The 17,881-nt window shown below is 36.4% G+C and overlaps 1 protein-coding gene across 1 annotated transcript in view; it reads left to right on the forward strand.

Annotated features, from left to right (window-relative positions):
- The first annotated feature begins 3,081 nt into the window (after positions 1-3,081).
- Pect (phosphoethanolamine cytidylyltransferase) overlaps positions 3,082-17,881 on the forward strand; it is an 87,454-nt gene continuing 72,654 nt past the window's right edge. Inside the window, exons 1-3 of the mRNA XM_068395126.1 lie at positions 3,082-3,268; positions 14,814-14,951; positions 15,839-15,951. Coding sequence (XP_068251227.1) covers positions 3,210-3,268; positions 14,814-14,951; positions 15,839-15,951 — 310 coding nt within the window. The 5' untranslated portion in view covers positions 3,082-3,209. The remainder of the gene's footprint in view (positions 3,269-14,813; positions 14,952-15,838; positions 15,952-17,881) is intronic.

Below are 17,881 nucleotides of genomic sequence, written 5' to 3' on the forward strand. Positions count from 1 at the left end.
TCTAGATTTGATATAAAAGAAAAAAAAAAGTACAGAACTAACCTAACCTTTGACACGCAACGGGGTCGTGAAATTTAGGCCAAAGGTCATTCACCACAGAGCTAATCTTAGATAGGCTACAAATTTAGATTAACCTTAGCCAACCCATTATTTCACATCAACAGACTTGACATTAAACAACATATGAATAAATAAAGAACTGACTCAACTTGAACACCAAACTAAATCAACTTTAAACAACAGACTAACTAATTTAGTGTAAAATCTACTATCCAGAGAAGTTGAGAAGCATTAGAATACAGTTTATACATTCAAACACGCGCGTGCGAGCCGGCACGCACACACTCACACACACACACACATATATATATATATATATATATATATGTGTGTGTGTATATATATATATATATATATATATATATATATATATATATATATATATATTCTATTCCTACACCTATTGACACAAAGGGCCTTGATTAGATACACACACACACACACACACACACACACACATATATATATATATATATATATATATATATATATATATATATATATATATATATATATATATATATATATATATATCTTCTATTCCTACGCCTATTGAACAAAGGGCCTTGGTTAGATTTCGCCAGTCGTCTCTATCTTGAGCTTTTAAATTAATACTTCTCCATTAATCATTTCCTACTTCACGCTTCATAATCCTCAGCCATGTAGGCCTGGGACTTTCAACTCTTAATTATATTATATTAAGTAACTATATATATATATATATATATATATATATATATATATATATATATATATATATATATATATATATATATATATATATATTCCTTGAATTGGAAAAAAAAGTGTCTTATGTGAGTCAAAGACAATGTCAACGCTAAAACAACACTAAAAATAATAATGATAACCATAATGTTAATGAAATTTAAGGACGTAACATTAGTGACAATAACATCCGCTGAGATATGCTCTAATCTAAATTAACCTTCTGACACTAAACTATCCCTACACTATACACACACACACACACACACACACACACACACACACACACACATATATATATATATATATATATATATATATATATATATATATATATATATATATATATATATATATATATATATATATATATCTTACTTCAAACTGTAATCGATCAGTTTAACATGTTTCTTTAAAAACGTCCATAAAAGAAACAAAGGAAATATAAATAAACCACTATATTTCGACCAATTCACATTGGCCCTCTTCAAGGTGTACAGTAAGAATGAGAAAGGAGTTGCTTGCTTGCTATAGATTGCCCGGAAGTTTCTTCGGACGGGGTCTCTATTGACGTGTCATAACCCCAACGAGAAAGGAGTGAAGAGTGACAGTTTATATATGAAAGCAAAATGGTGTCTCCAATTGTTTCAACAAGGTTGTATTAAGTGTTGGAATGCTTAGTCCAATTTAATTCCATCCAGGTGCGTCTTCATATTCTTCAGCTAATCGAAGGATGGCTTGACCTTGAAATTGATCCTCCAATCTGCTCAAGACGCACCTGGATGGAATTAAATTGGGCTAATCCTTTTTAGCACTTAATACGACTTTCTTAGAACAATTGGAAACACTCTTTTGTTTTCATATATAAACTGTCACTCTCCACTCATTTCTTATTTTTACTGTACACCTTGAAGAGGGCCAATGTGTATTGGTCGAAATATAGTGAATTATTTATATTTCCTTTGTTTCTTTTATGGGCCTCCTTGAAGAAACACACACACACACACACACACACACACATATATATATATATATATATATATATATATATATATATATATATATATATATATATATATATATGTGTGTGTGTGTGTGTGTGTGTGTGTGTGTGTGTGTGTGTGTGTGTGTGTGTGTGTGTGTGTGTGTCGCTAGAAGGATTAATACAATTTTTTTCCCCAGGATGTGTTGTGATACTTGTGAAATACATCCGCTGCCCATTTCTTTCGCAAACATCTTCCCATTAAAATTTACAAATATATAACTATTCGTGCAAAAGAATAATAAAAAATCGTTATATACTCTTAACCACAGTTACATTAAGTAGATAAATTCAAAACAAGTAATATAACGCAGGAATACGTAATTGTATGTCTACAATTGTAATAACAATAATAATAGCCGCAGGGCTATAAACAAAAAATCCCTTAGAATTCAGACTAAAGCTGACAGTGTCAAAGGCCAAAATAGATAGGAGGAAGATATATTATGTGACTGAAGTCTTCTTTTCCACTTATAATGCGATATTATCAATCTATTATCAGCGCTTATAACAAAAAAGTACGCTTACAAGATAGTGCACACGCATGGTAACATATGAAGCATAATGAAAAATGGGAGGTTTCTATGCATATTAAAATGAACAAAGGACTTGGGTTTCATTGAAATGCAGAGGTTACTGTGACTACTGATAATAGTCAGTGACCAGCCTGCCGTGTTTCTTTTTCCGTGTGAACCCGCCCCATGGCCAGACATATGACTATGGGGTCAGCGTATGGATTTACCTATATGATAAAAAAATAAGCCCCCTTCTTTCGTTAGTTCGCCTTCAGTTATGCGTTCTTGTTCAATTTTAAACTAACGCTGTTCCTAGCCCAACCATTTAAATAGGTTTACACACGTTTAGCCAATGCAATCATAAGTAAAAAGAAAAAAAATCTCCCCTTTAGATGACTAGGCGTAACAGATAAGACTCGTCGGCTGTACTTTTCCGAGTAAGATAGAAATATTGGGATCAGAGTTCAAAGTAAGCGCCGACCTAGGCACCCATCGTACGACATGCGCGGCGCAGATAAAAGAACCCACGTGTAGAAACACCTTATGACTTACATGGTCCTTTTTACCTCTGCTGTAACCTTTCGTGGCGATGCTTTAATCTTTTCCGAACGCATTAAATACTCCTGCGAAAGTCGGTGAAATAATTTACGGCTCTTTAAAGCACCTAGATGGCTGAGATATGAGTAGATAGTAGGCGGGGCTTCGACGGGTGTGTATGCGCCTGTGAATACGTGCGTAAGTGCGTGCCGAGTGCCTGAGCTTAAGCCTGGCGCCCAGCGGTGCCACCTCAGTATCCCAGCAGCTGTGGTACTCTAAAGGGTGACACCTTCTCTCGGACCTAAGGAACCGGTATCGAACCTGACGCAATGAGTGGTGAAAGTGAAAAGGACGAGAAGAAAGAAGTGCGGGTGTGGTGTGATGGATGGTAAGTTGCAAACACTCCTAAATATGTACAAGTTAAAAGATGCTCCTCCCTTGTTAAGCCCTAATAGACAGGGTCCGGGTTATTTCACAGTTTTCGCGGTGTCATTGAATAAAGTGTGATTTGATGGTGTATTCGTCGCTGTAGAAAATAATGTAATAATTTACATTCGAGAATACTAAGGTAAAAGACATGAAAGTCATTGCAATAGAAAGAAGGCCTTCAGTGTTTGTCATTCGGGGATTACTGCAGACGATGTCGAAAGTCAATCGTTCGGTTGCTTTCATACCGACTTCGATTTGGGTTTTTTATTTTTTTTTCTCATTAGTTTTATTGGGGATTGCCTCGAAAATTAGGGTAATATATAAAATTTGAGTCTATTTTTATATTATTAATCTACGCAAATTCATGAGGATTCATATTGACTTAAGGAAACCAAAGTCTTGCGTGAGACTTGCGAATTTCACAGCCAGTGCATGAGATCAATGGGCGGGCCTCTTGCAATTGGATGGTATTGTGTTTTACTCTGCCTTAAATTATTATTGTCACGTATAGGAAAGATTTGCCCTCTTATTGATTTTGGACCTCCTTCTCCACACAACCCAACCGCGGGTCACGAATAACAATATAGATCGAGGTGGGACGACCATCCAGACACCTGTCCGCAACTCTTTCAACATCTTGGCAAGGGATCATTTAAGCCCTGCCATTTGGGCACCATTTAGAAGTTAACGCTTTTACTTCATGTTGTTTGTTGAGTAGGCAAATTCAGGTAATTTTGTCATCTGCCTGCCTCGTGACATGTTTTCACACGGTAGCCCAGTTTATTTGATGGCCACACAAAGTTCATATTGAAGAATATCGGTTGTTTCAATTGCATAATTTGATCTACATAAGAATTATTAAAAACATTCCTTCTATAATATATAGCACAATAGAATAAGGATGCGCATTTTATTCCATTTAAGGAATTATGAGAAACCCTTAAAATACCGAGCAACCTAACCTAACTCTTGCGTTATTATGTCTAGGTATTCCCCTAGTTGCTTTCTTTAGCAATAGTGTTGTGTTGGAAGAAAGCTTTTTTTCAATAATATTCTAAAGGCTTAACAAGTTATCATCCTTAGAAATAGTATTCAGTTTGCATCACAAATTATTGTTTTCCATTTTTACAGTATTTTTCTTATACCATAAGTTTACAGTAGGTTACCCATGTGGTACAGGTAACTTATTATTATTATTAGCTAAGCTACAACAGTACACTATTACATGATAGCCGAGATAGTCAGATTTAGTCAATAGTTTTCTAGGTATATATACTTGCAGTAATCTCTAATTGAGATAAGTTAATGTAGTTATTTCCAATTATTTTGTTCTATAACATGGTCAATGTGAACCCAGCCCAGTTAAAAACTGACTTTTATAGCTCTGGTGTTATTAAGTTTTGCATTGCTCCTATTTTTATTACCATATATATATATATATATATATATATATATATATATATATATATATATATATATATATATATATATAATGTATTTTAAAAGCTTTCAAAACATATGAAAATTTATTTTACTTTACATACAAGCCCTGTAATCTCATTGTTCCAATCTCAGATCTCTTAGTATAATTTCATAATTAAGAATACCCACTAAACACTATATTTGGTTTCTAGTACTGTTAAGAAGTTTGAAGAACAGATTTTGTTTACTTTAGTCTAGAAAAGTGCAGCACTGCATATTGAAATGCCAATAACTGTGAATTGCATTAGTTTTCTTTGAAAATAACAGTGTTCTCATGTGTTTAGAAGGAATTTGTGTGAATGTTATATTTTATGAAAGAAAATTTATTAAAGTTCATTTTTGGGAAATCTCCCATTCTCTTATCAGATTATTCTCAACAATTTTAGCTAAAGGAGGTTGACTGACAGTAAATTCATCAACTTATACGAAAGTTTAAAGGTGTCAGGTTTTAGTTCCAATTTCTTATGAAGAGGTGCTCATCAGAAAGTCAGCTGGCAAGCCCAACTTGGTGCCCAACCATAGTGGTAACCTCCCCAGTAAATAGCTTAACATCATTTGCTGAGGCGGGACTCAATCTGCCGTCCATGCGAATGCATTTTGTCAAGATAGGATTTGAATTGTTTAGTTCCCAAGTGATTTTGATTTTGACAGATTACAAGGTGAATCAGTATTGTATAAATGAGTGAATGACTACACTCTCTCTCTCTCTCTCTCTCTCTCTCTCTCTCTCTCTCTCTCTCTCTCTCTCTCTCTCTCTCTCTCTCTCTCTCTCTCTCTCTCCCTTGGCACCTAGTTTCACTGTTGTTGGGTGTTATTTGTTTGCAAATCATTATCAGGTAGATGTTCCCTGTCAGAAATCCATTAAAACTACTACAGTATTTACAACTTCCTGAATACAATATGGTACTGTAGTTTTAGTACATGTATTTGAATTATTTTTATGCAATTTTGTTACTTCATAGGTGTTATTTCATGAGAAAAAAAAATAAAGCTGACACATGTTAGTAGCACTTAAAAGGTTTCTTTGCATTTAGGGCAGGAAAGAGTAAAACTTGACAAGGAAAACCTTTTTCATATATATATATATATATATATATATATATATATATATATATATATATATATATATATATATATATATATATATATATATATATATATATATATATATATATATATATATATATATATATATATATATATATATATATATATATATATATATATATATATATATATATACATACAACTGTGTTCATGTATATGTTGCATAGAGTACGTTCATGTGCAACTGGTATTGTATGAATTATTTAATTATTAACATGTTATGCATTAGAATTTGGAGAGTTTAGTTTAGGCTGTATATAATAGAGACGGCCTTACCAAGTTAACATTAGTAATTAAAGAACTTCATAGTGTACAGCTCTCTATCTTTAGTACAGATGGTCCTCAACTTACAAACTTAATAGGTTCAAAGAATTTATTTGTAAGTCAAATTTTGTTAGGTTTTGTCCTAGGGCAGACCTAACCCCCTCCTATGTCTAAGATTTATAGCTACAAAAGTCAACAAATTGTCCTGTTTTATATGAAATAAATATCAGGTTATTGCAAATGTCATTCTGCTTACTGCATTAAGTGATGTAATATTGTTTTATTACAGTATTTCTTTATCTTGTTACAGTATACAAACTTTTGCTACAATATCTGAGAATTTATTTTTGTGTCTCTTGAATGTTTTTAAGTGGAGGACATTCTGTACTGTACAATGTGTAAGCAAGAGCTGTGCTGTATCTTTGTATTTAGAAACTATTCTGCAGTACAGTAATGTTTGAACTATTGCTACTGTACAAAGAATGCCTCACAGTATAATAGTTACCATGCATATTTTATCCTTTCATTAAGTACAGACCATTAAGGATTAGTTTTCCTGCTGTGAAAAATTGTCCTAATAACAATAGTTTTTGCTTTTGCTTTATTCTTTGCAGACATTTCCTTCTCTAGAACTTTACTGATCTTCTGCAAAATCAAACTAACTTGATATTTTGCCTATGGGTGTGTACTCTTTACAGTCCCATAGTCAATAACTTGATACAAAAAATTTCCTTGAAAGGAGGTTGGATTTTCACTGTTGTTTCCTGTAACCAAATCATTTTAGATGCACATATCCAATGTGCAGAAAAAGAATCAATCACAACTATCAATCATAATATACAATATTTGTTATCTTTGAATATAACAACTATTTTCCATAAGTAAGTGAGACTGCCCTTCCAGATGTCTTTATTGTATTTCTTCCCATCATAATCCAAATTGATTAATGCTCTAGTCATATCTAGAAAATTTTTGTGATATGACGTGATTGGCTCTCCTTATCAGATGGTGTGTGTTGGGTCTTGACATGGTGAGAAGATTATTGCCTTCATAAGATGAACTTTTGTAGTGAGTCGTAGTTTGTATTATATGAATGATATATTCGTTTTTATTGAAATAAATTGAAAATATTCTGGATGCATTAACAAAGTTAAAACTATTTTTGTGGAGGTGCTGTATGGTTCTCACGGACTTTCCTGTAAAAACCAAAACAGAATCTATTACAATATACCAGAGGAATATTGATTTGCCTACACTAGGGCCAGAGTATCTACTGTATATGCAAGGCATAGACGTGGAGTGTATAAGGGAAGCCCACGAGTTAAGACTCTGTTGAATCTGTCACAGTATCTCCATGATAAATTTTTCTGCTAACTGATGCCACGTCACCCACCAAGAACTATTACAAACACTGAAGACAATGCTTACCCATTGATTATCTTTTTGGTGAGTGAGGACACAAAACATGAATAGCCCCTTTAGGAAGGGACTTGTTTGTGTGGGGTATGTTTGGGTATTTTGAAACTGACTACCTACTGATGAATTTGATCTCTGAAAATATGCTTACAGTGTAAAAGGAATCAGTATCAGGGACGGCCAAGCGTGAGGAATTCCCGTTCTCAACAGAATGCTACAAGTTCACTTACTTGCTTCCCAGGATGTGGCTTAAAGTTACAGTCTGCTGAAATAGCTCTTTTAGATTAATAAGGAAATCATCTGATTTGGGCAAAAATCAAGCATTCAATCGAGTGACCAGAACACTGAAGGAGTTCTACAGCAGTTGTTGCAAAGCAAAAGACTGGGCAATTGTATATCTAAATACAATCCATGTTAAAAGCATGCTTGAGGATTTGTGTCAAGGCAGATTAGCATGTCAAAGTTGTTAATGACTTAAGGTTCCTATCTTTAGAGCAATGAACCAGAAAGGATTAAAGAAGTCCAGGTTACTCAGAATGTGGTCCTATCCCTATGGAAGGTCATCCATGCCTTCCACACTGACTGGTATTGTCTGTTGGAAGAAGACCTCTTACTGCCCATCAAATAAATAGTGCTTAGCTCTGAAGTTTCATCTGTATATTTGGGAGAGAAAATTAAAGTGTGATGGTTCCGAGTCAAAAAAAGGAAGGGAGGATAATCCAATAACCTACTCAATGATACAGCTGTGCTGACCAAAGAAGAAGGTGTGACTTCGGTCTCAGACGCTGAATGAGGGGAAACCGTGGACAACTTTCCTTGTGAAGTCCGGTAGGATCTTCCAAACCTTCAAAATCAAACTCAGCGGAAACAGATACTGTAGATCGAAGACCATCTTTTCCAATATAGGTTTAGGGCATTTCTTGCAAATGCGTGAGAATCCTCATTTGGAGCTATGTATAAATTGGAAGTTTGTGGTTCTTTGACTTTGCAATCAGGTGCACTTGGAGATCTGGGTCAATTTTGAGGAACTCTGGTCTAAGATCCACTGTGTATCCAGGGCTATCTGCCTGGACAAAATGTCAGTCACCACTTTGAGAGAGCCTGACAGATGGACTGGGATGAGGAATAGATCCCTCTCCCAAAGAAACTTCATAATTGAGATGATTACTGCATTCTCAGTTCTTGAGGAAGATCTCCCTTTCCTTAGACAACTGACTGCTGAATGGTTGTCAGTTAAGAATTGTAATGTGAGAGTTCCGTCTTAGACTGAGTTTCATCAATATCAGGAATACCACCCTCATCTTAGAGACATTTATGAGAAAAGATGCAAACTGAAGTGACTATCCTGAATGCATAAGTCTGAATATCATCTCCAACCTGACTTTGATATTGGATACTGTACATTTGTGTGAAGAATCTTAGATATCAAGGGAGGAACCAATGAAATTGCCATGATCTAAGAATCCTTTAGAGGTCTTCCCTCCTCCAGGCTCAATTGAGGTCTTTCAACCTGCACTTCAGAACTGGGTCGATGATTGAAGCTAACTGGATAAGGGCTAAAACCCTATCCAGCAGCCATCTGTAGGAAACAAGTTCCTGAAGGAAATTCTTAACCATGCATAACATACTTTATTTAGAGGACTTTGGATTCCTGGAATGGATTTTGGCTTGTTCCATTAAAGACCTAACCACTTGAATACCTTTTCTGGAACTAGTCTTGATTTCGTGAAGTTGTTCATAAATCCTAGTTCATAAAAAACTTGAACATGATTTGTATAAGGGGGGCATAAGTTTTTTGTCTTTGCTCTAACAAGCCAGTCATCAAAGTAGGCAATGGGCTGAAGTCCCTGCAGCTGCATTAGTGTGGTTACCAACTTTCTTAGTTTTATGAACACCTTTGGCGTCATATTGTGAGCCAGTGTGAACTCTCCCTAAACGTAAACTTAAGGTAGGCCCAACACAAAAAGCAATAGGGATCTGCGAGTAAATGTCTTCAGGCCCCTTAGTATAATTAATGGCAGACTTTGGCTATAGTCAACATTTTGAATATATCACCTCTTATGTGTTTCTTGAAACAAGAGGGGTCAATCATCACCCCTCTCTTGGTTGAGTCCTTTGGAATACTAGAGAGATTGAAATTAAAAAGTTGGCCTGGAATTTAAGAAATCTCTATTTCTTTATGGCTCTCTTCTCCAACATTTTGCTGACAAAGGAGTCAAGATCTAGGGTGTTGGCTTCAAAAGAATTGGAGTTATAGATATCTATGACCAGCTCAGACTATTTGAGACTATGCTATATCACCACTGAGAGAAGTTCCATCATTTGATCTTCTACCTAAAAATCATTGATTATTGAAGTCCTTTTTGAAAAGAGCGAGAACCCTGACTTTCCTTAGTCTGCTTCCAATCTTTCTCTCTCCTCAGAATTACTCAGGGCTTCTCCTTGGATGTTGCTTGCCTTCTGCCACTTTGAGGGAAATTGACAGCAGACTTACATGCTTGGGTTGTGTCTTTTGTGATGCTGGTCTCTTTGCAGGCTGCCTTGGGTGCTGATGACTATATTTATAGTCTTATAAAACCTCTTCCTTTTCCTCCACTTTTCAGTGAGAGAAGTATTAACCACCATAGCATTTGCCGAGGGTGTATCGACCAATGATTAAGGAAAAAGGTGCTTACCCAAAGAGTTACTGTAGAGAAACTCTGCTACTTCCAGCTTTTCTAGATTGCAAGATACCAATATCTGATGTCTTCTCTCAAACTTCCTCTTGGCAGGCAAATTTCTAGACTGCCTCACATGTAGGCTAACTCAGTGAGGTCATAATATACACTTAGAGAAAAGTTATCTGCTGAGCATGGAATCCGCTATTCGGGTTGTCTCTTGAATCGTGCTAAACAGCGTAAAGCATCACCCTACTGGTTTGAACTTACATATGCATCTATTTTCTCTGGGGAGACAGATCTCATGAATCCCTTGCAGTTCTTTGTAACCTTCAAAATCTTTAGGTGAACCTCTAGGAAACGGATTACTTCACAAGCTTAAGGGAGGGTGGAATCCCCTTTCAGCAGCAGATCCCTTAGCAATTCCACCCACACCTGTCTTGATCATTTTGACAAGAAGGGTGTCTTTTGGCTTGTCACTGTCATCCCAAATTTCCTCAAAAGGGCTCTGGTGAGCAGGAATCCCCAAGCATTGGAGACTGCTTCTGCCAGTGCCAAAGACAGTCTTAAATGTCATCAGTAACACTGTGTATGAGCTGAGGAGACAGCTTAGGAGATGGTCCCTTAATACAAGAGAGGGAAGGTACTTAAATCCTTGAATTCTGTTTCAATGAAGAGAATTTCATCAACAAAACACACATGTGAGGCCAATAGGCACACTTCATGCTATGTTGCTAGAGATCAACCCCAAGGTTCCAATCCTCTACATCCAAAGTAGATCCCATGCCTATACAGACTCCTCCTCGTCACAGAACCCAGAAGCTTGAAAAGCAACTCCCACAGGGATTTCCTGTTTCCCTTAATGCTTGAGGGACCAGGCACTGCAAGATCCTCTGGCTGGAACTTGGAGGGAACAGGATAAACTTGAGCCATTGGAAATGACAGGTCCTTTTAAACAGCTGTCACAGAGGGAGTGGACTTAGGTCTCAAGTTCTCAGCTATTTTGATAATTTCACCATTCATGGGGACGCTAGCTGGCGAAACCAAGAATGGGAGGTAGTCTGCCCAGAGGTATAAACTGTACAAACAGTTTACCCAGGGATAATCAGTGTCAGAGCATTACTTGCAATGAAGTCAAACTATGGGATAGCACCCAAAGGGTGCCTCCTAGTGAAGATTGAAGTCCCCTCTAAGGGCCTCTGGAGCAAAGCTACCACCTCCTCTATGGTCTAATCCCCTGACCAAAAAATCTTTAAAGATTGGGTCTAAGCTGTTTGTATCCATAGCAAGCAGATTGGGCAATTCTCATGGTACCATCCTCTCTTCCCAGAGGCATATCATCTATATAATGGCATCAAGGATTATGAGCCAGATTATTATACCCTGCAAGTTACATCTAACTTTCAGGTTACTCATCTGTAATAAAAAAAAAGATTTGATGAGTAAGCTGCAGAGGAAATAGATTATCTGCCTTTTCCTGTCCCCTGAGGGAAATAGGGACCAACACAACTGCTCAACTCCTCCTGAATAAAAGAGTTAAGAGACCAAGGGTAGGCCAACTGGACCCAACTACTCAGGGGGTAATCGAGAATCCCTCCATGAAATCAAGATGTATGGAAAAGTTTCCCTCAGCAAGGCCTCGAGGGACTAACCCATCCCTTTAACTACCCAAGAGTAGTTTACACCACTGACAAGTTGGTGAGTAGAAGGTAACCCTGCATGGCCTGTGCATAGCGGGTGGATCAAGTAGTCATCCCTTCCTCCCATGAACCCATCCCCCCATGAACCCATCCCTAAGGACTGGATAAAACATAAAGGAACCCTAGCAAGAAAAACCTCTTTTCTGGGGAGAGAGAAGGGTATTTCACATTACGATTTTCTTAAGTAGTAGGTTGGCCAAAGCACCAGTCACCTGTAGAGATACTACCACTAGAGAGTTATGGCATCTTTCAACTGGCCAGACAGTACTACATTAGATCTTTCTCTCTGGTTACGGTTCATTTTCCCTTTGCTTACACATACACCGAATATTATGGCCTATTCTTTACATATTCTCATCGACCCCACATAGAAGTGGGAAAAGATGTAGACAAAGAAGAAGAAGATTCTTTACATATTCTCCTCTGTCCTCATGCACCTGACAACACTGAGATTACCAAACAATTCTTTACCCAAGGGGTTACTGTACAGTAATTGTTCATTGGTCACTTTAATCTTGGTAAGGGTAGAAGAGACTCTCAAGCTATGGTAAGCAGCTCTTCTAAGAGGACACTCCAAAATCAAACCATTGTTCTCTAGTCTTGGGTAGTGCCATAGCCTCTGTACCATGGTCTTCCACTGTCTTGGGTTAGAGTTCTCTTGCTTGAGGGTACACTCGGGCATACTATTTTATCTAATTTCTCTTCCTCTTGTTTTGTTAAAGTTTATATAGGAGATATTTATTTTAATGATATTACTCTTTTTAAAATATTTTATTTTTCACTTTTTCCTTTCCTCACTGGGTTATTTTCCCTATTGGAGCCCCTGGGCTTATAGCATCCTGTTTTTCCAACTAGGGTTGTAGCTTAGCAAGTAATAATGATAATAATATATTCCCCATTGGCATAAAGTAACCTAGTGAAATGTATTTGTAGCTTTGTACCTCAAGTTATTAAATGTATGTATCTGTATTATATCACATTTTCAAAGAAAGTAGTTTATGATAAGATTGAATATGAGTTCATGAGTATATATAGATTATTCACTGTACTGTTACTCCACAAAGCATTCAGTACAAGTTTCCCTAAAATGTAACTTAATATTACATAATACTGTATTCCTTTTGCTCATTACCTTATCAGTCAATACGAATTATATTGATATCTTTCTTCTAGATTTGAGTGTATAGTATTATGAATAAAGATAGATTCAGCATTGGTGCGGTGGCAGGTTCAGTAGAGCCTGAGTCAGTGGGTTTCCCGTATACACACTTGAGTTTTTTCCCTGCAGGTTGATGCATTTGGTCCGGGGCAAGGCTTTGGTATATCAGGTTGTAAAAGATTGCCTGCTCTAGACATTACATGAAAGTCCTTGGGAACCACACAGCAACCCAACCGCCAGAAAAGGGTTTACTGTATTTAATCGATTTTCTTCTTAAATTTATCTTAAATATTTTCTTCCATGTAATTTTGGCACTCTATTCTTTAAGACTAAGCTTGCTTTGTGAGTTGAAATGTATGTTAATAACACAGTACAGTAATACAGTATTTGTACAGCTCTGCATGTGGAGCATATAGTTTCAGAAGGTTGCATACTTCAGTATGCGAGTCCTTAAAAATACAATAGCAGTATTGTGAAGAACATTAATGGGACTACCATTATTAAAGATGTTTACAAAGACTATTAATTTTCTCTTTGCCTATAGTCTACACACACACACACACTGAATAGTCTGGCTTATTCTTTACATATTCTCCTCTACCCTCATACACCTGACAACACTGAGATTACCAAACAATTCTCCTTCACCCAAGGGGTTACTGCATTGTAATTGTTCAGTGGCCACTTTCCTCTTGGTAAGGGTAGAAGAGACTCTTTAGCTATAGTAAGCAGCTCTTCTAGGAGAAGGACACTCCAAAATCAAATCATTGTTCTGTAGTCTTGGATAGTGCCACAGCCTCTGTACTATGGTCTTCCACTGTCTTGGGTTAGAGTTCTCTTGCTTGAGGGTACACTCGGGCACACTATTTTATTTTATTTCTCTTCTTGTTTTGCTAAATTTTTTATTGTTTATATAGGAGATATTTATTTTAATGTTACTGTTCTTAAAATAATATAATTCATCCTTGTTTCCTTGTTCAACAAGAATACAATTAAAAGAACAAATATAGTACATTAGAGGAAGATCACCTAGTGACATTGGTAGACTCTCAAAGGGCTGTTTTGAAAGAGAGGTGGGGTTGGTGTGGAAACTGGAACAAGATAAAAGTTGAGAAGTGGGACAGCTATTTGAATGTCTTGAAGGAAACTATAAATAGTGCAGCTTGGAACCAAATTGATGCTGTGTAAAGTATTCAGTACAGCTTATGGTCCTCAACTCCTGTACATAATGTTAAAAAGGGAATGAAATGCAGTATTTTTGGTCTGGATTTATTGCATTTCATGAACTTGGCAATTTCCATGAGGCTTTCCAATCTTTGATAAATAAAATTTTGATTGTTGATACAGTATAGTATTAGCTCCGTTGTGTACCTTTTGAAATTCTTTCTTCCACATTGAAAATCATGTCATTTATTTGATACTATATGGTTTAATAGTGTATTTTTTATAAGTTTGATTTTTTTGGTATTATTTTTATATGAAAAGCTGTAAATATAGAAGAAGCAGAACAAAGTCCAGGGATTTTGTAATACTGAGCTTAATTGAATACATAGATCAAATGAAATATCAGGCAGAAATATACATGCCATACATACAGTTTTTATGTATTTGGTGATGAATTTACTCAAAAGAAACTCAATTTACTTTCATTCAGGATAAGGGTAGTACACTTTGGCTCTACCATATTTTATACTCATGTTAAATCAAACTCCTTTTCAGCTATGATATGGTTCACTTTGGCCATGCCAATTCCTTACGTCAGGCTAAAGCCATGGGAGATTACCTGATCGTTGGCGTACACACAGATGAAGAAATATCTAAGCACAAAGGTCCACCTGTATTCACACAGGAAGAAAGGTAAGTGCAGTACATTAAAAATGAAGTGTGATTATGTAATTGTCAAGGGACTTGGATTTATCTAAGTTTGTCTGAATTAGGCTGATAACAAAATGAAAGTTTTCAGTGGAATGGATGAAGACTGTTATTTGTGTAGTCATAAAACTTAAGGAATGCTCCACATTTTTATACTGTACTGTCGAGTGATGTGAATTTTTGGAAGTTTATTTTAGAAGAAAAAGTAAGTATTTCCAATTCAAAATAGTCTTTGCTACAATACAGTAAACTGTGGTATTCTTCCATAAGCCTTGTTTAATGAGTTACATTATTTAAAGGGTAGGAAGTTTTGAAATTGTTATCCAACCCATTATGAATGCAGTTGAATATTATCATCATAAAACACTAATTGATATAAGTAAAGTACTATTTGTGATTTGTCAGTTGAGGTCTTGATGAAAAATGTACCTTTGTAGAACAGTTTGGTATCAAAGTTTGCTTTTAGCCATTTGGTTGGTAATATCAATTGTTATTATCCATTGTTGTTCTAATGAATTTAATTTAATATTTGTTAAATGCTATACAGTACAATATACTACTTTACTTTTGACATTATCAGCATGACCACATTCATGGGTTTGAGCTTATATTTTGTGTTATAGTGTGTACTTTATTTTTCCTCCCTTTGGTCATCTTACATTAGTTCAATGACAGTTTTATATGATGATAAGTTAGTATCTGGTAATTTTATAGCATCAGATATATTGTGCTGTAAAGTTTATGTTCATAAAATTAAAAAGAGCACTGTGCCAGTGAGTAGGAAAGGTGATATCCCTGCCTGGGGTATAGATATAATTTTCTCAAAGTATGCTTCCATTGAAAACTTATATTAATATTGTACCTGTTTGCAGATACAAGATGGTCCGAGCAATAAAATGGGTTGATGAAGTCATCGAAGGTGCTCCTTATGTTACAACAATAGAAACCTTAGATAAATACAACTGTGACTTCTGTGTACATGGAGGTAAGTTGAAGCTCTCTCTCTCTCTCTCTCTCTCTCTCTCTCTCTCTCTCTCTCTCTCTCTCTCTCTTTGATAATATAACACTGTGTAGAAGCAAAAGAATATCTGCTTGGTCCATTCATGTGAAAACTTTAGAATATTTATTCCTAAACATATACAACCTATCGTCTTTTTATAGGCGTACTAGCCTATATGTCTCCAGAGCAAGCTGGAATGGCCATTGTATCACGTCACTTTTTTTTCTTCGTCTGCAAAGAGTTTGGACATGCTTACTGTTGCCTTTCTGACTATTTGGTCTTTTAATACTTTGCTTGTGATAAGTTTCTCCCTACACATATACAAACCAACCGTCTTTTAAAATGGGGAATATCTTCAGTGGAGGTGGGATGGCTGTTCAAATTGTTAATGAAGTAGTTAAAAATAACTGGTGAGTGCGGACGAGCAGCACCAGCCAATTTCCTATCAAAGACTTCTCTTTTTTGATTGGCTGCCATGAGTACTGTACAGTCATAATGTTTTGTCATATTCTTCTCCTAAATGTAGCATTAATGGTTGAGATTTGCTTTTTGTTAGTAATAAAATGAGACAGAAAGGATATGAGTGTAGGTTATACACTGCATCAATTCATGGCTAAATTGGCAATAGATCCACTCGCTCTAGATTTTCTGAATTATCTCCATTTACCAAATCCAGATTGTGGTCTCCAGTTAAGGTGGGTATATTTATTGATGAGTGTGAAGGCTGTCTCTGTTGTTATTCTTGGCAACTCTTATGACAATACTGGAAAGACTGTAGAGCACTTTGCACTCCTCATCAAATTTGCCATTTGCTGAAACTTCTAAGTAGGCTAAATGATTGGTCTTGATTTTAGTGCTGCTTTTGACCATGTTAATCTTGAGGTCCTTATTTTCAAACTCAAACGGTTGGTAGGAGGTGAGTCTTTTCTTTGCAGTCTTATTTAATTTAGAAGTAATAGATTGCAAAGAATAGTTATTAATGGGCACCTTAACGGTGTCCACCTGAGTGTTAACCTTGGTCATCCTGGAATGCCTCTTCAAAGTCTGTCTTTGACAAAACAAGACTTCCCCTCGATTTTTCATGATTGTAGAAGTCTGATCATTCTCCCAAGCAGAGGAAGAATACATGGGTATGCAGTTTGACTGGGAATTTCTTTGCAATCTTATAAACAAATTCTTGAGATGGTGTATTGATTCCTGATCAATTTGAACATCTGAACTACTCATGGTAGCAAGAAAGAGATGTAGGAAAAAAGTAAGTTTGCTCTCTCTTTTTCCTTCTTTTCTAGTTTGTCCTTCCCCTAGTTTCTCTTCCTCAGAAACTTCTTTTCAGAAGTAAGAAGAAATAGTATTAGTATCGAACAAAGCTTCTCGCAAAGCTCTATGGAACTTTAAGTGTGCACTTTTGTCCTTCGGGAGAGACATCTTACTCTCTGACTGTTATTTTAGGATTCTGTCATGTGAATCCATAGGCCCTGTGATGATGAGTACTGCTCCTATATTCATCATTCCTATCATGATATAGGAGTTGACCTAGCTGTTAGGGAGCTGTCCTACCTCTTCTAGAGTGTTATCAGTTTTCATCTTTTGACTGGTACCTCTGGAGTTGGTCAAAAGAATGCAAGCCTGATATGGTGGGTCTCTCCTTGGATGCAGGTGAAAGGTCTCTTAGCCAGGATCCAATAGTGGCGCCATAGGTCAGGTGAAGGTAAGCCTTTGCACACCTTCCCCATTCCTTCTGGGAATAGGATCTTCCTTCCCCGTAGAGATCTGCTCTCATCTGTCATGAGTAAGTAATAGAGGTCATCCATGGAGTGATTTCCCCGTGTTCTGTGACGTGAGGAGTAAGCCTGGTGAGACAGGTACCACTATGGCACAGAAGCATTGATCACTAGCAATCTAGGTCAGGAAAAGG

The sequence above is a fragment of the Palaemon carinicauda genome, chromosome 20, assembly GCF_036898095.1.
Source record: "Palaemon carinicauda isolate YSFRI2023 chromosome 20, ASM3689809v2, whole genome shotgun sequence".
Classification (NCBI taxonomy): domain Eukaryota; kingdom Metazoa; phylum Arthropoda; class Malacostraca; order Decapoda; family Palaemonidae; genus Palaemon; species Palaemon carinicauda.